Below are 23,435 nucleotides of genomic sequence, written 5' to 3'. Positions count from 1 at the left end.
CCTTGTCACATTTTTTTTTTAATTTTCCCTTTTTTTTTAGTAGTTTACATTGAGCACAGCACTGTCCTGTATTTGCTTTGTTGTTGTTGTTTTTTTGTCTGTGCTGCTGCCTGATTGTGTACTTCTGGTTCCAATTGAGGTGTGTGGTGGATCAGTCAGTTCGTAACTCTGGTGTTTGTAACTCTGAGGTTCTACTGTACAATGAACAAATAATAATAAGCCCCTTGATCCTCTGATTTAGGACAAATGGGAACGTGTCAGTTGCCTCCAAAATAATCTTCTCAAATGTAGGCCGTTTGTTTGCTTTGCTTGGGCGAGCAAACCGTGACTGTGAACTGGAGCGGGTCAGCAAACGTCCAAAATTGTGACACAAAAAAACACCAATTGGTTCATTTTCTGTCATGCCAGCTTTAGTCGCAACGCCTTTTAAGCTGCACATGCACTTAATTAAAACTTTTTTATTAAAAAAACATGTTCTTTTTATTCTCCTCCCCCCCACACACACACTATTATTTTTCCCTAGCTGCTGTGTGTGTGTGTGTGTGTGTTTCATACTTGGATTCTTCAACATAAACAGGAAACACCACTCACATTGGTCTGAGGAAAGGCTGTTTAAGAAAGTGCGGTGTGCATGGGAAGTTACAACACAATCAAATATATGACACAAGCATCAGGGATGCCAGATGCTCCTCAAAGGGCAGGGAAGGGGAGCAGCTAGTGAATTAGCTCTTCTCCTCTGTGGGAGAAGGTTGGCAGCATTACATGCTGCTCATGGAGAAAGATGAGAGAGAACGAATTTACTGAGCTGGCTGAGAGGCGGGGGGACTGATCCAGTGAAGGGGATAACCCAGATCAGCTGGGAGCAGAGGCAGGCCAAGGAATGGCCAGGAACCCTTTACCATGGGCAGGAAGGTAACCTGACTTAATGGAACTGAAAGACAGTTGAGGGGCTTGTCAGTGGCAGAGGAAGCTGCTGACCAAGAGTTGGGAGAAGGGCAGGGAAGCCCAGCTCCTTCCCAGAGGAGACAGAGAGAACTGGCTGGGAATTTGCCAGAGCTGAGGAGACAGGAGCCAAGCTAAGAATAGACACCAAAGAAAGTCAGCACCTTATGGAGCCTGGCATCAGATGGGGAGGTGGCCGACAGAGCCACCTCTGCCAGTACGCAGCAAGAGGTCCTCTTCGTTAAGAATAATTATTGTTGTGTTTGTGAGCTTTCCGGTGCTCTGATTCTTGCTGCTCTTTTTGAGTCTTCTCGCTGATTTTCACTGGCTGCTGGGATGCTTGGTCCTCTTGGAGGGTCTTGTGCCATTTCCTGAGCGCTCTAGTTAATGTTTCTCATTGCTGGGGGATTTCTTGGCTTCTCTAACATTCTCTATCATTTTTTGGCTTGAGGTGACTGAGAGGTGGGTGTTTACATGGGTGCTCTGGCTGTGATTTATTTGGACACCCACTCACTGAAAGAGCCCAAGGGGCAAAGATCCTTTGGTGAGCGTGTTCACCAGCTCTTCTTAGGGGCAGCCAGAAAGACATTTTTTGTGCAACTTCTTGGAGACATGATCTAAGCTTTACTTAAACCAGAAAAATGAGCCCAGTTTGTTGCTTAGTTCTCACCATCCCTGGCCCGCTCCCAGGGTGTCACGGTGCCCCCACCTGCTGCATGGCAGGGATAGTTATAGAGTGATGGGGGGCTAGGAGTGGCCAAAAGGATAAAATCCCCTGCAGAAGCTTTCAGCTTTATCAATGGATCTGTAATCCAACTCCACTCAGTGTGGCGCTTTATCCCCTTCTAGTGGTGGCTGGGTCACATACCCAGGTTGATAAAACTGCAATAGCCTGGACTGTATGCGGTGGTAGTGTAGTTATGTTGGTCCCAGGATAGTAGAGAGAAGAGGCGGGTGAGGTGATATCCTTTCTTGGACCAACTTCTGTTGGTGCGAGAGACGAGCTTACACAGCGACCCAAAGAAGAGCTCCGTGTAGCTCAAAAGCTTGTCTCTCACACCAACCGTAATTAGTCCAATAAACGATACTACCTCACCCACCTTGTCTCTCTAGTACCCTTGGCTAACAGAGCTGGTTTGTCGCTCAGGCTGTCAAGGCTTTGGGTTTTAAAAAGTTTTCATAAACACTCTGGATGCTGTTGGCTCAAGGTTGATTTTACAAGTGTTAATAGCATTTGCTGGGAGGGAAACCTAAAATAAAAACATGGTTTTCTGCTAGAGAAATTATTTATTATTTCCTCATTTTACTTTGGATCTTGCTTTTACCCCCCTCATACCTTTGAGTCTTTTTTCCTTTTAATTTGTACTCTGGATTTTTCATTGAATCATAGAAATGTAGGGCCTGGAAGGGACCTTGACCATCCCTAACAATGTTTGTCTAAGCTGTTCTTAAAAACCTCCAATGACAGATTCCACAACCTCCCTTGTAAGGCTATTCCATTTCTTAAGTATCTTTATCGTTAGCACATTTTTTCTAATAGCTAACCTAAATCTCACTTGCTAAAGATTAAGACAAATACTTCTTGTTGTACCCTCAATGGACATGAAGAATGATCACCATCCTCTTCATAACAGCCCTTAACATATCTGAAGGCTATCAGGTTCATGAAACTATCACTGCATTTCACACCTCCCCCGTACAATGTTCTTCCTGAAAGATGAAGTATTGAACGAGTTTAGGCAACGCACCTGCATAAAACTTATTACCACAGTAAATCATTGCACTATTTCACATTTTCTACAGATAGAGGTTGTGGTTTTTCTTTGTCTGACTGCTACTGGAACAGGACCTATAAATGCCAACATTTTATAGGCTTTGTTTATGTAAACATTTACTATACTTTAAAAATGTGTAATTCAATAAGTATTACAATAACATTCTTCAATTAAAGATTCTACTGAACTTTAAAAAAAGGGGGGGGGTGACCTTTAAAAGTGTGTTTGGAATCTAATTATTTCAAAGGGCTAGCAAGGGGGTTTTGCTTAGAGATGGTGTATTTATCGTCAACCTTGGCACCTTTAAATGCAGCATGCTTAAATAGCTCCCCACACAGTAATAAGCAGACCAGTGTCAGGGTCTTTCTTAGAATTCATGGTCAAGCACTTACTGTACCACACCAGGCATATTGTTACTACACCAATATGCTTAAACAAGTTATCTATAACTACATTTATAACACTCTTAACCTTTGAAAACAAGCCTGTGTCTAGAAGAACTAGCTACCTACAGTCCCTTAGAGATATAAATAATAAAGCTTTCCTGTTCTGTATTACTATCAAGCTGCCAGTTAACCAGTTTCCTCAACCCCTTTCTTTCCATTTCTCTTTCCAGTATCCACTTATCTACGTAGATAACTGAACACTGTACCGGCCCGAACTCCTTTTATAGTGCGTGAGGGGGACCTGAAGGAAGACTGAGACCTCTTACCCTGCGGCCCTCAGGGAACACTGCCCCCTGGCGTGTTCCAGCAGCGAACAGCCACTCCTCGCGTTCCGCCCATTCGCCTTTTCATTGGTTTGTTTAGGAAACCAATCAAACGACACTGACTTTTGAAGATTGACTTATAGACTTGTTTCATTGGGGGGGGGGGGGGGTGAATGGAAAGGTGACTTTGCTCCCACTTTGCTCATAGGGACCGGGCCTGTATGGTCTGATCGCGCCTAGCAGAGTTGGGCTTCCTTCCTGATCGGGGTTTCAGTTTGATGTATCAATACAATGAAATATTTGCTAAAATAAGCCCTTAATTTTACCTCTATCCATTACAAACCACATGTGCTATGCCCCAATGGGTGGGGAATGCCTTTTTTTTTAAAACATGTCACTCATGAAGAAAGAAACCAGACCCCAAGGGAGCACCCAAAAAAGTGTGTGGGGAGGGGGGGTGTCTTTTATTTTTTCTCTCTTAATACTGTACAGGGGAAGTACTGTGGCCCAGCAAAGGATCTTTGTTTCATTCCTACATTTCTCTCCCAGGTGGTAGCAAGAACACAGCGCCTTGTTCATAAATCCATGAATGTTCCTAAACGAGCCAAACTGTATCCCGCTATTGTAGGGAGAACAAAGCAGATCGCTCGGAAATCTGCCGCTGGGACGGCATCTCGCTTAGTGGAACAGCTCACAAATTACTGTCGTCTAATAAGACCAGTGAAGATAAGCTTCGTTGTTGTTTTTACAGGATCAGGACAGCGGAGCTCTGTAAACGAAGGTCGCTCTTCAAATCCGGAGCGACTTTTCTGACCAGGCGCTAGCTACAAAGGCAGTTTAGGGAGCAGCCGCAATAGCAAACCTCCTGCAGCGCCACAAGTGCTAATTCGATACGGATTAATCTTTTCCATCCCATTTGCAGCAAGATCACTCTTCCGAACAGTGTTAGGCGCCTGCTGATTCTGTGGCATCTCCCCCAAGTAGATTTCCGAGCAATCTGCCTTGTTCTCACCACAACCAGACAGTGAACGTCTCACCATCGCTACACCACAGAAACAGAAAACCACAATCAAATAACCACAACGGGAAACACGGTACAACTTTGAGCTCATGTATAGCGGCAAGGGCGGGTGCTAATTGGATGAAAAGATGAATAACTGGTAGAGCGTTTGTGGGGGAGGACAGGGGCTGATCAGAGGAAGGAGGCCTGCACTTTCATTGGGCAGTAAGTTACCGCCGGACCTGATAGGAAACAGGCACCAGCTCCAGTTCTCTGCTAGAATCGTTAAAGCGACAAACGTGGATATAAATTTCGTAATAAAAGTGTATTGAGGTTACAATTTTGATCATTACTGCGGCGTAAAACGATCATTTTAAAGTATTTGTTTATGTGAAGATTTTTTTCACGGAACTTTTTTTCAGGGGAGGACAATTTTATTGATTACTTTCAAAATCAACTTTGAGTATTTTTCAATAGGAAAATTTCGATTTTTTTTACATTGTCCTATGCAATCTTGTTAGTAAAATACACAGAATAAAATTCCAAATCAAAGATTTCCCTCCAAGAAGCATCTTTGTCGGTAAAAGCTCACACCGCACCGCCCATGCTCTCCCGGCGAAACAGCAGCTCACTTAGTGAATATTGAGGGTGGCTCTTAAAAGAGCCGTTGAGTTTATATTTATTAGTTGACGAGGAATGTGTTTTTAATGCCTCTTGCCAGCAGCTTTGCCGCGGGGGGCAGCCCTCCCCTTGGGTCTGGCCGGGTTTTTGTGAGCCTTGGGTTTTTTAACAGCTGGCTTGGTTTCCCTGCCGGGCCCCTTTGCCTTCCTAGCTGCTATGAGGTTAATTTTTTTCGGAGACCTCCTGGCCGCTATCTGGGTTTTGGGTCTCTTGACGGCCGTTTTTTTCCTCGGTGCTTTCAAGGCGCCCCCCTTCTTCTGGCGCTTGTTGACCCTGAAGGATCCCGAGACGCCGCTGCCCGTCACCCGCTGCAGCAGCCCTTTGCTAACGAGAGAGCTGAGCGTCGCCTTCAGGCGACCGTTGTTCTTCTGCACGTCGTACCCCTCGGCCAAGAGCGCCTTCTTGATGGCAGCCAGAGAGGCGCCCTTGCGGGCCGTAGAGACGCAAACAGCCCGCAGAATGAGGTCGGGGAGAGACGGCCTCCCTCTCTTCTTGGGTGGAAAAGTAGATAGAGGCCCTTCTGAGGGAAAAGCCTGGGAGGCGGAGCTTAAATTTCGCATTTCTCCCCACTGTATTCACAGCCACAAAAACCGCCGCCGCCGCCCCGCTGCAACCGCTGCCGCTGCCGCTGTGGCTGCTGCTGCCGCCGCCTCTGATCTGCAAAGCGATAAGCTCCCACGAAGCTTCCACGACTCTCCGCTCCGAACTAATCGCGCGGGTCTCCTCCCGGGCTTTATATAGAGCAGAACCCGACGCAACCGACTCAACCAGGTCGCCGCGCGCACCGCCTCCCCCGACGGCGGACGCAACAGAATCAATCAGCCTCTCCTTGCCTCCCAGCGTCGCAGAAATCTGTGTTTCTGAAACTCCACTGATCTCTAAGTTTAAAAGTCCCACTGGCTTTTTGATCAATTAACGTAGACGTCCCCAGGCTAGGACTGTTAGGTGGTTTTATTCGCTGCATTTTTTTGATCCACTGAATAAGCTCCCCGCGCCAGAAATCGACAAAACCCTCCATTTATCCACCTGCCTGTCCTCCAAAAGTAAACAAAATTTGGGTTTAATCTTAAATTACAATTTCAATTCTGTGCCTGCCCTCAAGATATCGAGGGAACAGTATTAAGGCGGAGTGAGGTATCCCACACAAAGAAATTAAATGATTTATTTCTTTGTTTTTTTGTGCAGTGCCCTTCCAAAGACAAACAAGAAACACACCTAGGCTTCCCCATACTCGCCTATGAGGATTTGTCTAATTTCAAAAGGAAATAAATATCTCTAGTTTTCTGTCATAGTAAAACATTACAATGTACTTTAAACGTACTGCTATTTTAATTTAGATAGGGATGCATCCTACTCTCATTTACCTGGCTGAAATTAATGTCAAAACATCCATTAACTTCAGTAGAAAGAGCAAAAGTTGCAGAAAACTATAGGATACACATGCAGAAAAAAATGTAACAGGGAGGAAGAATAATTATTTTCATGTGTTTGGAAAATAATTATATTGTTTTAAGGTATAGGTTTTTAGTAAAAGGGGAAGCTAATTTTGATATCATACTTTGGGTTTTACAACAGAGGCATTTTATTTTATTTCGTTTTATTTAGATCCCGATTGTTTTATGCATCTGGTTTAAAGGTATTAGCTATAAACTGCAAAAGTGTCTAGAGGCTATGGGTGCCTCAAATGTCGAGTTCCCAGCACAAGTCTATTGGGGGGGAAAGTAATTTTTTGATTGAAGTTGATAATTCAGGTGCTACATTTGTTGTCTCACATTACAGGACCAAGGTGTCATTCAACATAACCATATAATCGAAATGGAATAACTTTAAAACGGACAAGAATGATTTAACGGAATAAATACCCAGCAGGACTCAAAATTATTGAGGAAAATACTTTAGGATTGGATAGTTATATAAATAACAAGATCATTGACACTTAGCATTACAGGGAGAGGGAAGAGAGGGGGGGGGGGAACTAGAAAGGACAAACCCACTCACGCTTCAGGCCAAGATCCAAGCAGCCTCGACTTCCCTGTAGCTGACTTCCCAGAGCTTGCTGTATACGGACAGGCACGATAAATTCTGTGGCAGTGCGCTCAGACAGATAATTTGCGGTAGAATTCAAGATACTCAGGACCTTAGAAAACATGCCCGGGTGCCCATGTGAACCTACTTCAGCATCTCTTACAGGTATGCGGAATAAAACGCTTTCCTACTCTTTTTCCGCACCCTTCTTTGCGACATCACCAATCAGCATCTGTCTACATTTCTTCATCGTACATACACACACCTCTCTCCCTATTCTTTTCGCTACAAAAAAAACGAAACGTAGGGGCGCGGAGTTCCCATGTATTAAGTAGTGGCAGACCTGAAGGGAGACTGAGACCGCCTACCACCTAACCTTTCGCTAGTACAGGTCTCACCCTTCAATTCTGTATCTACCCATCAGCCTCGCCTTCTTGATATGTAATTAAGGATCCAAACATTTCTCCTTTTCATTAGCTCATCCGGGAAACCAAGCAAAAATAGAACCAATGTTTCCCCGCCTCTAAAGTATCTGTCATGGAATTAAAATGCCATAGTGTGTAAACCCTTCTCTTATCCTAGACTATCCTGAGAAAATGATGGAATTTTAACAATAATTTGGAGAAAAATCACGATTTTTGTTTATTGGCTTCCTCAGCCGGGGAGCAGATTCGAGATTTTTGTATATTTTCCCTGACAGAGATTGATTGTTTTAGTTTATCTGATCACCAAACTCTGGTGAACAAAACAGCCTCACCAGGCGAACATAACACACCGGTTATTAGTGCTAGAGGACCAGAGAGAGGCGGGGATAGAACCAGGTTGATTCGGTTGCGTCAGACACTGGGGTATAACTACCCCTCGGGCTGCAGCAGCAGTGCCCGGCTTTCAATCTGCTGCAGCGTGAGGTGCAGGCTGCGCCGTAGCAAGTAGAGAACAACTATCAAAAATAGAAAACGCGGCGCCTCTTGTATCTACCCAGATGAACACAGATCAGCCGGCTGCCCCTTCCCAGGCGCCAGCCAGCGAGAGAACGAAGCGGAAGAAGAGGAAGGCGGTACTGATAAGTAGAAAAGACCGCGAAGGTTTTGCCCATTTCATTCTCCAGACCGTGGATTTCTCCCAGCACTCCGGGGAGGTCTCCCTGGGCGTCATCAGGAAAGAGCTGGCGGCGGCGGGGATCGATGTTAAGAAGAACAAAGCCCGCATCAAAGCGGGGATCAGAAAGCTGGTCGCCACGAATGTCTTGCTTAAGGTCCCGGGCTCCTACAAGCTCATCGCAGAAGCGAAGCTACCTCCTCAGCTGGTGAAGAAGGACAACTCGCCAAAGAAGCAGGGGGCTGAGAAAATCAAGAGGAAAAAAAAAGCAGCCAAGAAAAAAGCCAAGAAGAAAGCGGAGGCTCTTGTAGATCAGGAAGAGGGAACTGGAGAAACTGTCGCTTCTGTATCCTTTATGCAGTGGGAAACATCTCTGGAGGGGAAGTCCTAAAAGGCATAATTCTACTGATCCATTCTACCGAAAAAATAAATCAATCCAAAGGCTCTTTTAAGAGCCACCCCAAAAACTTCCCCTAAAAGAGCGTTAGCACAAATGTACCTTTTTTAAAAAAACTTTTTTGTCTGTATTTGTATAGGACCAGATCCTAGGCGTTAGGGGAGGTGAAAACTATATAAACGTGGGTCAGTTGTCTTCTTTACCAAATCAAAAAAACCCAACAACAAAATAAGGTCAACCCCCCTTTATTTTAAGTCAGTTAATTCAATGGCAGGGTCTAACTAATCTTGAAAGCTCCCTGCCTTGTCCTCCTGTTGTTGGTTTTCCTGACCTGCCTACCATAAAATGCATTCATCAACTGTAGCGCTGCCGGTTGCTTTCTATTCTAGGAATACATACAACACACACAGCCCTCCCAAATCTCTAAAAAAAGCCGCGTTACAAAATATGGCACCAGAGAGCAAAGACATTCGCTCTTTTGATGAACGCTGGGGGATGGTTCTGAAAAGAACCGTTTTGGTTTCGTTTTTCGCTCCTGGCCTGAGCCGTCACTCCAGAAGGAAGGTGCCCTTAATAATATCTTCTAAGATTTGCTTCCTGCGGGTTGCCACCGTCCCCCTGATTTTGCCCGGGCTCCTGCTGACCCTCTTGGGCCGTGCAGCAGCCGGGTTGATTTCCCCGCTGGGATCATTTGGCCCTGGGGCAGCTGTTCCTGTCTTCGCCGAGCTCTGGCGCCTCTTGGCCGCGGCTGTTTCCCTCCTTTCTGCTTTCGGGGCGCCGCCACCCCGCTGGAGCCTGAAAGAGCCCGAGGCGCCGCTGCCGCTGACCCGACGCAGGGCCCCTTGGCTCAGGAGATAACGGAGCACAGTCTTGATGCGGCCCTTGTTCTTCCGCACGTCGTATCCCTCGCCCTCCAGCGTCTTCTTGATGGCGGCGAGAGAGGCGCCTCTGCCGGCGGCGGGGACAGCAGCAGCCCGGAGAATGACCTGGCTGAGAGTCGGTTTCCTCCTTCTCTTGCGCCGGGGATTCTCCCGAGCCGCGCGGGAGGCCGCAAAAGCCGCGGGGAGACGAAGCGAACCGGGCATGTCCCTGCGAACCAATCCCAGCTGCTGCCACCCAGACCCGCACGTGGGGCCGCCGCCCTGACACTGAGCCCAGGGGCCGCCGCTCGAGGCCAGATAGAGAGCAGAGCCCGACGCAACCGAATCAATCCCCTGCTTTACTCCTGCCCCTGCGCCTCCCCCCAGCCTGTGTTTCTTCCGCCCCACTCATGCTGCCCTAAAAAAGCACCAGCCCCGATTTGCACAATCATTTCGCCCTCCCCGCTCCAGGGCACTGACCTAGTTCCCCCGCTGGCGTTGTCCGAAATATTTATGAGTTGCTGGCTGGGATAGGTCACAAAACTGGGCTATGTAACTACATGATAAATGTGTTTGGCTGAGGATTACAAACATTAAGCAATACATTCACCTGCCAAAACAATTACATAAAGCCCTACAGCAGTGAGATCCTTTATGATTGTGCTCTTACTTCTCCTGTAACTCTGCATCCTTTTGTCCTTGTAGACTTTTAAAGAAAGAGCTTCAAAGTCACAAATAACAATTAGGCCTAACTGGAATAGCCTAATTCTAATGAAGACTCACAACTCTGATTGAGTTTAACGGCCAAGTATGCCTTTGAAAATCTTCCGTTTATGTATCTGAACACTTCTCATTTAAGGAACACATTTTCAGAAATGTGCAAATGAACATATCCCATATACATAGATACCCAGTGGAGCTGTATACTTCTTAGCTGGCCACATACTGAGACAAATTCTTATTTTGTCGTATACACACACTATGGAATTATATGCATTGTAAACGGGTGGAATATGCATTACCTGTAATCAGTGCTCCTTTTGGAGTGTTTTCTATCATGAAGATCATATAGATCAATGAAGGAAATAGAATGTGGGTAAAATTTAAAGGAAAGCCCCATAGCTAACAATAGCTGGCTAGAATGAAGAGTAGGGCTAATGTATTATCAGAAGTTTCTTCCTATCTATGTCGGGGAGAATTTGCTATGCCTGTTCCTATAAAGGTGATAGGAAGGCAAAAACAGATACAGCCTTAGTTCTTGATACTACATTCAGTGTTAGTTACTACTGTTACTGGGTGGTGCTCTCTCACACAAAAACACAGCCTCAATGTTGGGCAAGACCCCATAAGAACTTGTTCAGCTCTTCAATCGTTGTAGACAGCAAACTATGGATAGTGCAGAACAATTTGGCTTGTCTCACTTTCCCAGGACTCATTCTCAGATACTTCAGCACAACAACCAAATTATCGAAAGGCAACATTTCTACTACATCTCATGTAGCAGCTTATGCAGCCTACCCACAGGAAACAGTAGCCCCACCCAACGGAACAAGACTTCACCTAGGCAACTTCCTTTCCTCACAAGCAGCCTTACACCCCCTATCAACAGGACACCTTTCTTCTCTCAACAAAACAGAATGGTTGAGCGACTTTTGTTATAACCTTAGAGCTGAGCAGTTCCTCCATTCTGATTGGCTAGTAGGAGTCCAGCTCCCCTGAGCCAATGAGAATGAGGATCCTAAATGAACCAGTGAGAGAGCCCCTTTTCTTTCTCTCTCTTTTTTCCTCCTAAAACTGTCATGCTCTACCATCAACACAAATGGTCATACTGGGTCCATCTAGCCCAATATCCTGTCTTCTGAAGTGGCCAATGCCAGATGCTTCAGAAGGAATGGACAGAACAAGGCAATTACCTAGTGATCTATCCCGTCTTCCAGTCCCAGCAGCTGGCATGGGATGGATCCCTGATGATCTTGACTGATAAATTCACCTGCTCTATTTAAAAACAATTCCTCCCCACGCCACAAAATCATCTATTGAATTCCTTCATAGGTTGATTTGTTCATTCATCCCTGTTCCTTTTTCTGTCAGAGGTACGGCTGAGAATTTTAACATTCGTTCAGAGAAAAATATCAAATACTGCTCCAGTCTGAGTGTAGAGCTGGAGATGTGTGCGAGGCTTTGGTGGTTTTATTTTCACTTTCTCTCTCCCCCCCCACCCCCCAGCAGGAGGTTCATTCCTTAACACCAACGCCAGGGAATGAAACACCCTCCCGATCTGGACAAGATGTCTGTTGTGGAATGACAGGAGGCCTCGTGTGCTCTTAGAAACTCAGGGTCTCGGTGCTGGAGAGACACACTTTGGAGGCGAGCCTAGAGCTGCGGAAGCAGGAGGGCCAGGAGGTTGATTCGGCTGCGTCGGGGTCCAGGCTATAATTAGCCGCGGGCAGCAGCCCTGGCTTCCAGTCCGCGGCGTGAACGGCGACAGCAGCGACCTGGGGACAGACTGCGCCGCAGGCGCCTGGAGCAGCGAGCCAATAGGCTTCTAAGGAATAGGAAGCGGAGCAGTGCTGGTGGCTGCAGAAGCGGCGCCCCCTTTAGGCCGAGATGAATACAGCGCAAACGGCAGCTGAAGCTCCAGCCGCAGCTCCAGCTCCAGCCAGCCAAAGGAAAAAGAAGAGAAGGAAGAAGCCGCCTCGAAGACAGCGGCCGGCTTTTGCCCAGCTCATCCTGTGGAGCGTGGATTTCTCCAAGAGCCGCAAGGGCTTCTCCCTGGTGGCCATCGAGAAGGAGCTGGCGGGGACGGGAGTCGACGTCCAGAGGAACAAAAGCCGCATCAAAGCGGCGCTCAAGAAGCTGGTCACCAACAACATCCTGTGCAAGGTGCCTGGAGTGACTGGAGCTCCCGGCTCCTACAAGCTCTGCAAAGAACCAGGGGTCGGCAAAACGCAGCTCGTTCTGCAGCTGCCCAAGACCAAGGAGGCCAAGAAGCCGGCAAAGCAGAAGAGACAGGCAGATAAAAAGCCGCTTGCCAACAAGGAGGCTAAAAAGATCAAGAAGAAAAACAAAGGGACGGGGACAAAGACCCCCGGGAAGATAAGGAACGTGGCCGAAGGCAAAGGAGCTGGCAAGACTTCTGCGGCTTCCTCTGCTCACGGGGCAATGGCTCCCCAGCAGAAATCTTAACAGACCTATTGATTCACCGCAACGAAACAACAACGGCTCTTTTAAGAGCCACCCCAAACCATGTCCAGGAGAGCTTTAAGCACGAATGCCCTGATGTCTCCCTTCCACTGCAGCCCTAGCTCTGGCAAATCTCCCTTTGATTTCAACGGAAAACAGTGGGTGCGCTAGGGAAACCAGAAATAGGCTTTTTAGGTCTTTAGAAAGAGGCGAGATATGCGGGCTGGTTTACTATATTATTAAATATGACGAGCCTCTGTCACTGCCTGACGGGAACGTGTGAAAAATCAGCAGATATGGCGACCAAGTGACCAGAAACTATAGGAGTTGTGCGTATCGAACTATGAACATTTTAAACCCCAGAATTATTCCCAACCTTATCTCAGAATGTGATGTGACAGGTGGAGGAAACGTACAAATAGCCTGGAAACAACCTAAATCCCCACGTTATGTGCATTCTGGTATTGCCCATAATGCAGTCATGGTAGGATGCTCGAAAGGTTTCCGTGACTACCCGTGATTGGGGAGGGGTTCAAGGACGGGACAGGTCTGTCCTGTTTCTGCCTCAGCTGTACAGTACTCCCGACTGAAGCCAGGGCTGGCTGGGGTGGAGGGCCAAGATTCCTGCGTTTTCAAGGGCAGATTGGAATATGTACATGCGGGGGGAGCAGGGACGGTAGGTAGGTGGCCCCGTCTTATAAAAACTCCAGTTGAAGACTTAGTAGGAATTTGACTCCTTAAGAGACTTTCACAACACAAAGGACCTGCTCCCCCATCAGATAAACGCCACACGCATGCTGCCGCCCCGACCTGATAAACCAGTGATCTCGAGCAGCAGGAGCCGCCGTCCGCTCCGTATATTTCTGAGCGCGGTTGGTTTTCCCGCCGCTGGAAAGGCAGTGAGTGGATCTTGCCCCAGGGTTGCTGGTGTATTTCCGAGCGGTCTGCACCTGAAATGTAGATTTACAAGTAGGTTGCTGCTTAGTTAGCATCACTCCACGGCTATGCCCAGGCTCCTGCGACAGCTCCGCAGAAGACAGTGAGTGTCTAGTTTGCTGCCTGAAAGGGACAGTGACAGCAGGTTGCAATTGTTTGAGGAAAACCATTTCAGACTGAAATTTATCAGCGGATTTTGTTAACATATTGCTGGGAAGTGGTAAAGAGAGAAACAGCCGGGTGGCTTCAGGACTCTAGCCAAGTCCTTTGCGAATGAAAACGCTTCAACAGTTTGCAATATTCATCAATACAAGTTAAAGTTTCTACAAAAAAAATTCTCTAGCTGCGTTTGATACCCGTATTTCAATATAAAAGGCAAGGTTATTAAGGGATTAGAGTATCTGCTATGCAAAGAATTTATAGCACGCAAACCGCATTTTATAAGCCAAACCTAACTTCCACAAATAATTCTTGCTTATGTGGATATGTTAAAAAACCACCTTCACGGTTTTCTTTTCCAATATCGCTTTTATCAATTTTGTAGAGTCAGGAATGATGAACATTTTAACTGATGAAATCTCAATCAGTAACTAATCTGATTAGACAAGTTTCCCTTACTATGAGCAGCTCTTTTATGGGAAAAGTAGGTGGCCCTTAAAAGGGCCTTTGGGTCTTAATTCGGTGGATGGTTTCACCTTAACACAGGTACAAGACGCAAGGCTTTACTTAGAGCTGGTATATTTGGTGACAGCCTTAGTGCCTTCCGACACAGCATGCTTCGCCAACTCTCCAGGCAAGAGCAGGCGCACCGCGGTCTGGATCTCTCTGGAGCTGATAGTCGATCTCTTGTTGTATAAAGCCAAGCGTGACGCCTCTGAGGCGATGCGCTCGAAGAGATCGCTCACGAAAGAATTCATAATACTCATGGCCTTGGAAGAAATGCCCGTGTCCGGATGGACCTGCTTCAACACCTTGTAGACGTAAATCGAGTAAGACTCTTTGCGGCTCCTCTTGCGCTTCTTAACGGCTTTCTTCGCACCCTCCGCAATCAGCTTCTTCCCACCTTTCTTCGGCACACGCGCAGACATCCTCACTTGCTTTCCCGCTTCTGACCAACATAAAAAGACGCCAGCCTTCTCGAAGTTCCTCTTTATATAGACTGGGTGCCGACCTGAATGAAGACTGAAAGGTCTTCGGTCCTCCCCTCCCCTAGAAACCACTCCTCGTTCGCGCGTCCAGTCTGATAGCTTGAACAGGACGGCTCCCTTTATTCATCCTCTGCTACCGAGAAGGCGGCCTAAATGATAGGATCTAGTGTTGTCCCAAACTTTCTTCTTAGATTAGCCCACTCTTAACAAAGCAGTTTGATCCTCTATGATTCCAACAAAGGTTTGTAAAAGTCAGAAAATATTTACTATTTAAATTTCTATTGGAGAATGTCTAGCATGTTGAAAGTTATCTTGTTTTCCTGTATTTTTAAAATCATTTTATTTTCCCTTTTTATATGTGAATCATAGATGTAACAAGAACCAGTTCAGTGCAGTTCTGATCACTGGTCTTTTGACTCTTGGTACACAGTTTCACATTGACAGAAAATAGATATTTTGATCAGCACTTGCCATGTGTACAAAAGAGCCATGTGGCTTCTTTTGCAGGGGTCAAAGAATGGATTTTTTTTTTTAAAAACTTTTGTCACTGCTATCCTTTATTAAACAATTAACTTGTTTGGGAGAAAATCATTTAATCTAATCTCTCCCTATGTGTCTGAAGTTAGGTTTCTAAATCTATTCCTAGGTGCCTGAACAGGTGTCCTGATTCTAAAACCACTGTCCACCCAGCAGCTACTCCTGAGGTAAATAGGTGCTGCTGATAACTTGGAACTTTTTGGGGAGGACGGGGAGCCTACAAATTTTTGGAGTTTACTTATGTACTTAAGTCTTTAACTCTAGGCACCCAGGTTTCAAAACCTTTGACCAGAGAGAGCCCCTGTTGTTTTCTGTTTTCTTTTCTGGATACTATACTTTCCCCCCTTCCCTTCTCATTTTCCCAGATTTTTGACTTGACAACAGACTTTGTTGGAAGAAGTTTTAACTTAAACAATTAAAACCATTTAAATATGGCGGTCTTATGTTTAAATCATTGAGAATATACCAGCATATAGCTAGAGAAGATCAACCTCTCTACAAAGATGTAGGTTGGTTGCTCTGCCTGATAACGATTCCCTTGGCGTGGATAGCACACAAGAGCTGTCTGCTTCATTCTTGCCCCTTCACTCCCTGGGTGCAAAATTCTCCCAAAAAGGAGATTCTGCTGCTGCTGGGTGGAGCAAATATAGGCACATGCCCGGGTGACTGAAAGGCTGTGCGCATATAGAGCAGTATATACGGAAGAAAAAAAGGTCTGGCGACAATACGGTAAGTTTCCAGCCAGGTCCAGCAGAGGAGCAGCAAAGACCTGTTGGGGTCACTTTCAGCTCAGCTAGTTTTCCATCAGGTCTCTCGGATATGAAATTAGTGAATTAGTGGTTGGAGGGAGAATGAGATTCCAGGCCAGGGACTCCTGCTAAGAGGGGGCTGGCCAGAGTGGGTGGGGGGGGTCTCATCAACTCTAACTTTCACCTCTCCACACCTATACAACCAGTCTCTCTCTGGATTGCTCCATTTGAGATACCATGAAAGTGTTTCTGTGACGTTGTGCAGAGCCTACAGCTGGATCAGGGTCTCTTTCCCTTTTGGGGGACACAGGAGTGTCTGCCCCATAGGGGAGCCCAAAAACGAATTTTAGGTATACTGCCTCCACCATGGTCAGTGTCCAAGTCTCTGGCAGTAAGTTCAGGAGGAGGGTGTGACGTTGTGCAGTCTACATGGTTTTATAAAAACATGATAATAAGTGAATATAATGTAACTGGGATAGTTTTATAAAAAAATTAATAATAAGTGACTATAATGCAAATGGGATATGCTTTGTGCAAAAGGTCTCTTGTAAGGTATCATTACAAAGCTCATAATCTACTGAGTGTGATCATCCTATTTGTAGAAATGTACCACTCTTGTATCTAAAACTAGAAATATAAAATGTAACTCTGAGGGCCTATTGTAATTATGTAAAGTGTGGGCCATTAATGATGGTTTGGAATCTTGATGACTCCCATTGTCTGCAGATGGCTGTTTACCTCTGAGTCTCCCTGTATGTGTGTGTGCTGGCAAGTGAGTAATGAAGTCTTGCAGTGACATGTGATCATGTCACCTGAACTGGAATCCATCTTTAACCTGGTGCTTTTCCAGTGAGGGGGGGTGGAAACCCAGAGGGACAAAGGGTTCCCGCCTTATGCAAAAGATATATAAAGGGGTGGAAGAGAAGAGAGAGGGAGAGGAGCCATCATGGAGAAACCCCTAGCTAACACCTAAGCTGGAACAAGAGCTGTACCAGGGGAAAGAATTGTGCCCAGGCCTGGAAGGTGTCCAGTCTGAGAAAAACTTACTGAAGCATCTCTGAGGGTGAGATTATCTGTATTTAGTTTGATTAGGCATAGATTTGCGCATTTTATTTTATTTTGCTTGTGACTTACTTTGTTCTGTCTGTTACTACTTTGAACCACTTAAATCCTACTGTCTGTATTTAATAAAATCACTTTTTATTTAGTAATTTACTCAGAGTATGTATTAATACCTGGGGGAGCAAACAACTGTGCATATCTCTCTATCAGTGTTATAGAGGGCGAACAATTTATGAGTTTGCCCTGCATAAACTTTATGCAGGGTAAAACGGATTTATCTGGGTTTAGACCCCATTGGGAGTTGGGCATCTGAGTGCTAAAGACAAGCACACTCCTGTGAGCTGGTTTTCAGGTAAACTTGCAGCTTTGGGACAAGTGATTCAGACCCTGAGTCTTTGTTAGAGCAGACTGGAGTGTCTGGCTCAGCGAGACGGGGTGCTGGAATCCTGAGCTGGCAGGGAAAACAGAAGCAGGGGTAGTCTTTGCACATTGGGTGGCAGCTCCCAAGGGGGTTTCTGTGATCCAACCCGTCACAGTTTCCACATGGAAAATTTTCAGTTTCCATATTTTGGTTTTCAGGCATTTGATTTTTCAATATTTTTTTTTTGGCCAAAACCCAATTTTCAATCAAGAAACCCAGTTTTGATAGAAAAATTTCAATCTACTTTTAAGGGAATACCTTAACCACATTTTTAAAAACATCACCATAAACTTGGGCCAGGCAGACAGCATGAAATCTTATAGATAACCTGTGCTCCTCCACCAATCCTTTGCTGTATCCACTTGTCTCTAGATGTCTATTGAGATTGTAAATTTTGAGAAGCGGAGGCTGTCTTTTCCTGACGTGTTTGTACTAACACGTTGGGGCTCTAGTTGGGATGGTCAAAACAATTTCCCTCAAAACTTTTTTTATATATTATTTTCAATATCAAAATTTGTCTAATTTAACTGAAAAAAATTCAATTTCCAATCAGGAAACTGAAACAAAAAAAATAGACAAAAACATTTTTTTAAATTGTTGCCAAACTTTTGGTTTATTTGTTTTTTGTTTTTCAGCAGTTTTTGGCTGAGAATTTTTGGGTGCTGAAAAACAAAACAAAAAGAAAAATATGGGGGGAGATGGGAGATAAAAAGCCAACATTTTCCATGTGGATTTTTTATGTGACCTAGCCCCTGGGACTTCTATGGGCTATTGCAATATACAGAATTATAATATACTAATTTTGTCTCTTTCACCTGTTCCAGCCACCAGATGCTTAGCCACCTAACCTGGAGAAAGAAATGATTACAACTATGGGACCATATACAAGGGTAAGTTCCCATGTGGAACTTTTTCTTCCAATCCCCCTCAAAAAAACCCCAAACCCTTTAATTACCTTCTAGCTAAAGCTGCTACGTTCATATCAAAATAAGACCCACCACAAAAATACAAATAGAAACATTACCAACTAAGGAAATCACAAGCTACGGTCACACAAATAGCCATTTCTCTCTGTCACACACACACACGGTCACACAAATAGCCATTTCTCTCTCTCTCACAAACACACACACAAAACATTGAATAGAAACACTCTTCTGGCTTTGTCTTCACTACCCGCCGATCCGGCGGGTAGCAATCGGTCTATCGGGGATCGACTTACCGCGTCTAGTGAAGACGCGATAAAATCGATCCCTGATCGCTCTGCCGTCGACTCCGGAAATCCACCACGGCAAGAGGCGGCAGCGGAGTCGGCGGCAGCGGTCGACTTTCCCCCGTCCTCACAGCCAGGTAAGCCGACCTAAAATACGCAACTTCAGCTACGGTATTCACGTAGCTGAAGTTGCGTATCTTAGGTCGGACCCCCGCTGTAGTGTAGACCTAGCCTCTATATTGAATAGAAACAGCACCCGAAACACCTTAACTCTGACGCTCTAGTTCCAGTAGACATTGACGTTTTAAATACCAGCATTCAGAGAAATGGGCGCTAACCCTTCTCTCTTCAAGGCTACCACTTCCTTTCTCCTCCAGGGCTGGAGCAACGTATCTAAAATGTGTCACTTCTCCTCTGGACTATAGAGGGCTCTATATCCCCGCTCACAGGCACAGTCTCCTCCATTCTCCCTGTCTGTGTGCGGCTGGAGAGCTGGGCATGACAGCAACACAGGGGACTGAATATAGTGGCTTCCTCTTCGTCCCTTTCCTGCTCTGTCTCTGCTCTGAGAGCAGCCCCAGCAGGGATGCGGGGACGGAAAAGCAGCTTTTACAAAAGCTTTCACTGAAGGGAGCTGCACTTAAATTATGGAAATAGTGAGGTTTGAACCTGAGTCCTTCAACTCTAAAAGCACCAGCCGCTACCACTGGGTACTAAAGGACTAGGCTTATTATTGAGTGTAGTACATGGACCAGTAACTAGAGGGAGATGAAGACTCACTGTCTTAATATGAGTCACAAAATCGTTGCACAATGGCAGAGAAGGCAGCTCCTTGGGATCCAAGACTAAGGGCTTGTCTACACCAGGAAGTAGCCTGGAACAACTATTCCATAGTAGCGCCTTGTGTAGATGCTCTAATTCTGGACTACAGCCTTGCCCACCCTTGCAGTGGTGCATAGGGTATGTGTAGCTACACTCCACAGTGAAAGACCGGTTGCATCAACACTCACTGCTGTGTGTAACTATGCATTGGCCAAGACAGCAGCCATCCCACCAGTGCCCTTGTATGTCTCTCTGTCATTGTGACAGACCATGGTAGTCTCTCACTCTCACAAAGCCAGGGGGAATCTGGCTGTGCAGGGACAGGGCGTGTGTAGGGGAATTCCCCAAGAGGCAGCAAGACTCAGATGCCTTTACGGCTGAGCTCACTTGGGGACAGTTGAGAGTCTCTTGAGTGTCCCCTATATATAATTGCCTCATTGTAACTGAGAAATGGGCCCTTCCTAGTCCCTAAGCCCTGGTCTACACTATGGGGGGGATCGATCTAAGTTACACAACTTCAGCTATGTGAATAACATAGCTGAAGTTGACGTACTTAGATGGACTTACCGTGGTGTATTCACCGCAGTGAGTCGACTGCTGCCGCTCCCCCGTCGACTCCACCTGCACCTCTCATGGCGCTGGAGTACAGGAGTTGATGGGAGAGTGCTCAGGGGTCGATTTATCGTGTCTAGACTAGACACGATAAATCGATCCCCGCTAGATTGATCGCTGCCCGCCGATCCGGCGGGTAGTGAATACCCTTAGTGCCTAGACTCTATGGTTTATGTCTACACTATGCCAAAAACTCGCAACACCAACTCTCAGAGCCTGGGTTAATTGACACACGCTTGAGCTGCGGGGCTAGAACTGCAGCCTAGATGTGTGGGACTAGGCTCTGAAACCCTCCCCTCTTGTGGGATCTCAGAGCTTGGGCTCTGGCCCAAGCCCATATGTCTACAATGCAATTGTATAGCCCTGCAAGCCTCAGTCAGCTAACCCAGGCCAGTTGCGCTGCGTGTGTTTTATGGCAGTGTAGACATATGCTATGCCTGGGAAACTGGTCATTAAAAGGGTTCTTATAACACATTCTGGTTTGCTGTGTGGGACTCCTTTTGAGGTCAGTATATTAATGTAAGCAGAAGGTTGGTTTCCACATTTTATTTTTAATCCACAGCAGATGCTTGAAAGCCCCGTTCCAGGCTTTTTTCTTTTCTTTTTTTTCCCCCCACTGGCCAATCCAATGTGTGATAGAAAGGCTAAAGTACACGAAGAATACAGGACAAAAGCCAGTGACCCATCATACCTTGTGGTTTCTGCTTAAGCAAGTAGGCAAAGGACCCAACAGCTGGTGTGGGGCATACACCAGAAATAATAGGAACAACATGAAACAAAAGTGAAGTGAGTGAGATACAACAGAATAAAAACAGGCACTGTGTGCATCTCATGCCAGGTTTATTTCATGGGGGAATTGTGTTTAAAATGTGTCATATTTGTTCTTTGTGTAAGTCGCTTTCCCCTGCTTTTCTGTATTTGATAGAAATACCCCTGATTTTGCAGAACCTACCACCATAGGCGGTGAGTTTTATATGGGCCCGTGGTTGCCCCGGTCCATCCTATGGGCGTGATGGCTCTGCTTGGACCCATTCTGGGCACCACCAAAAATTATGCAAACCTGGCACCCATGCCTACCACTCACTTTATTGGATCTCAATCATTTCCAACAAAGTTTCTGAGAGAGAGAGAGAGAGAGAGTTCTAAACATGGGTATTTCCACACACTTTGAAATGAAAATAACTTGGAAATTTCATTTTTATGCAACTTTCCCCCCCCCCCACCACCATTTTTCATCCAGTTCTAATCCCTGCGGGCTCCCTAAAACACAGGAAAAGATGCTCCAAATGAGGGAGATTCAGACTTATCCTTTGACGTCTCTCAGAGGACAATTGGTCCCTGCCCTTGAACTGGTAAAAACTCCCAGGGAAAGTATGTGGCACTAGGGACAGGAAAAACTAGCTGGGCTAGAGAGATGCAATTGTTCCTTCCAGATGAGGTATTGTTGCACTGGGAACTGGATCCTAGAAGGAAACTAGATGCCAATATGTTGCATCATCTTATAAACTGGGCCTAAGGCTGCTGTCCCCAATCAGCCATCCCTGTTTATTTGGCCTGTCTATGCAATACAGCCTCAGTCTTTAACAGGGTTTTTTGTAGATTTTTAATGAGACTCACAACGTTCTTGAGATGATTTTTGCTAGGGTTGGTCAAATATTTCCATCAAAACCTCTTTTCACTGGAAAATTGGGTTTTTGATTAAACTCATTTTGTGTGTGTGTGTGTGTGTGTGCGCGCACAAAATGGCTGGCTGTTTGCTTTCCTAACAAATATTTAATTTTTTTTTTTTGGTCACCCGAAATCCTCACCGAAAATTTTTCCAGTTTTCAGCAATGCTGCTAGCCAAAAACCCGTGTGGTTTGGTACATTTTTCAGCTGAAATGTTTTGCTGTCGGGTGAGTTTTCTGGTTTTCAGGGTGGGTTTTTTTTGTTTTTTGTTTTTTTTACAAAAAGGCAACATTCTCCATTCAAAACATAGGCAACCTCCCCCCTTTTTTGTGTGTGTCAAAATTAACCCAAGTGGAGGGGGAAGGGGAACAAACAAATAAAAAGCCACATTTCTTGACCAACTCTATTTTCTATCCTTCAGTGAATGATCCTTAGAATCATAGAATATCAGGGTTGGACGGGACCTCAGGAGGTCATCTAGTCCAACCCCCTGCTCAAAGCAGGACCAATCCCCAACTAAATCATCCCAGCCAGGGCTTTGTCAAGCCTGACCTTAAAAACGTTTAAGGAAGGAGATTCCACCACCTCTCTAGGGAACCCATTCCAGTGCTTCACCACCCGCCTAGTGAATTTTTTTTCCCTAATATCCAACCTAAACCTCTCCCACTTAGCTGCCCCTTCACAATCACTATTCTCTAGCTATACAATAGACCAGGGGTTCTCAAACTTCATTGCACCACGACCCCCTTCTGACAACAAAAATGACTACAGGACTCCACGAGGGGGGGCAGAGCTTGAGCCTGTCCGAGCCCTACCACCCTGGGTGGGTGGGTGGGGGGGGAACTGTAAAGATAAGGCCTTTTCCTGTAGCCAGATGGTTTGGCCTGTAGCCATATTGTAAGGCTGAAAGCCTAAGGCCTTTGTCTGCAGCCAGATTAAAAGAGCAGCAACCATTAGCTGAGAAGCAGGAAGTCACATCCTCACATTTCATCTAAATTAGATTAAAATAATGTAATACCAGGCTGTTAAGAAGGAGATCCTGTCCTAATGGCACCCACTATCACCAGATAAGGAAACAGATCTTAAGACGGTTAAAGAAGACTTCGTTTGATGGCATTCTGTCTGGCAAGAACAAGGAGGAGTCCTTGTGGCACCTTAGAGACTAACAAATTTATTTGAGCATAAGCTTTCGTGGGCTAGAACCCACTTCATCCGATGCAAGAAGTGGAAAATACAGGAGCAGGTATAAATATATGAAAGGATGGGAGTTGCCTTACCAAGTGTGAGGTCAGTCTAACGAGATAAAGCAATTAACAGCAGGATACCAAGGGAGGAAAAATCATTTTTGAAGTGGTAATGAAAGTGGCCTTTACAGACAGTTGACAAGAAGGTGTGAGTAACAATAGGGAGAAATTAGTATTGGGGAAATTAGGTTGAGGTTTTGTAATGATTCAACCACTCCCAGTCTTTATTCAGGCCTAATCTGATGGTATCTAATTTGCAAATTAATTCCAGTTCTGCAGCTTCATGTTGGAGTCTGTTTTTTGAAGTTTCTTTGTTGAAGAATTGCCACTTTTAGGTCCGTTATTGAGTGACC

At 45.7% G+C, this 23,435-nt stretch overlaps 5 protein-coding genes across 5 annotated transcripts; 2 read left to right on the top strand and 3 right to left on the bottom strand.

Moving 5' to 3' along the window:
• Positions 1-5,130: 5,130 nt before the first annotated feature.
• Positions 5,131-5,703, bottom strand: LOC135888430 (histone H1-like). The gene has a single exon (XM_065416243.1). The coding sequence runs from the start codon at positions 5,665-5,667 to the stop codon at positions 5,131-5,133; it is 537 nt and encodes a 178-aa protein (XP_065272315.1). The 5' UTR covers positions 5,668-5,703.
• A 2,411-nt stretch (positions 5,704-8,114) lies between these two features.
• Positions 8,115-8,621, top strand: LOC135888165 (histone H1.2-like). The gene has a single exon (XM_065415978.1). It carries the CDS (start codon positions 8,115-8,117, stop codon positions 8,619-8,621), a length of 507 nt encoding a protein of 168 aa, XP_065272050.1.
• A 554-nt stretch (positions 8,622-9,175) lies between these two features.
• LOC135888164 (histone H1.4-like) lies at positions 9,176-9,712 on the bottom strand. The gene has a single exon (XM_065415977.1). It carries the CDS (start codon positions 9,710-9,712, stop codon positions 9,176-9,178), a length of 537 nt encoding a protein of 178 aa, XP_065272049.1.
• A 2,382-nt stretch (positions 9,713-12,094) lies between these two features.
• Positions 12,095-12,673, top strand: LOC135888163 (histone H1-like). The gene has a single exon (XM_065415976.1). The coding sequence runs from the start codon at positions 12,095-12,097 to the stop codon at positions 12,671-12,673; it is 579 nt and encodes a 192-aa protein (XP_065272048.1).
• A 1,655-nt stretch (positions 12,674-14,328) lies between these two features.
• Positions 14,329-14,694, bottom strand: LOC135888434 (histone H2B type 1-B-like). The gene has a single exon (XM_065416246.1). The coding sequence runs from the start codon at positions 14,692-14,694 to the stop codon at positions 14,329-14,331; it is 366 nt and encodes a 121-aa protein (XP_065272318.1).
• Positions 14,695-23,435: the final 8,741 nt, after the last annotated feature.

Source organism: Emys orbicularis, chromosome 13 (genome assembly GCF_028017835.1).
Source record: "Emys orbicularis isolate rEmyOrb1 chromosome 13, rEmyOrb1.hap1, whole genome shotgun sequence".
In the NCBI taxonomy this organism is placed as follows: Eukaryota; Metazoa; Chordata; order Testudines; family Emydidae; genus Emys; species Emys orbicularis.
The sequence above is the reverse complement of the archived record's forward strand: the minus strand, read 5'-3'. Positions and strand labels throughout refer to the sequence as shown.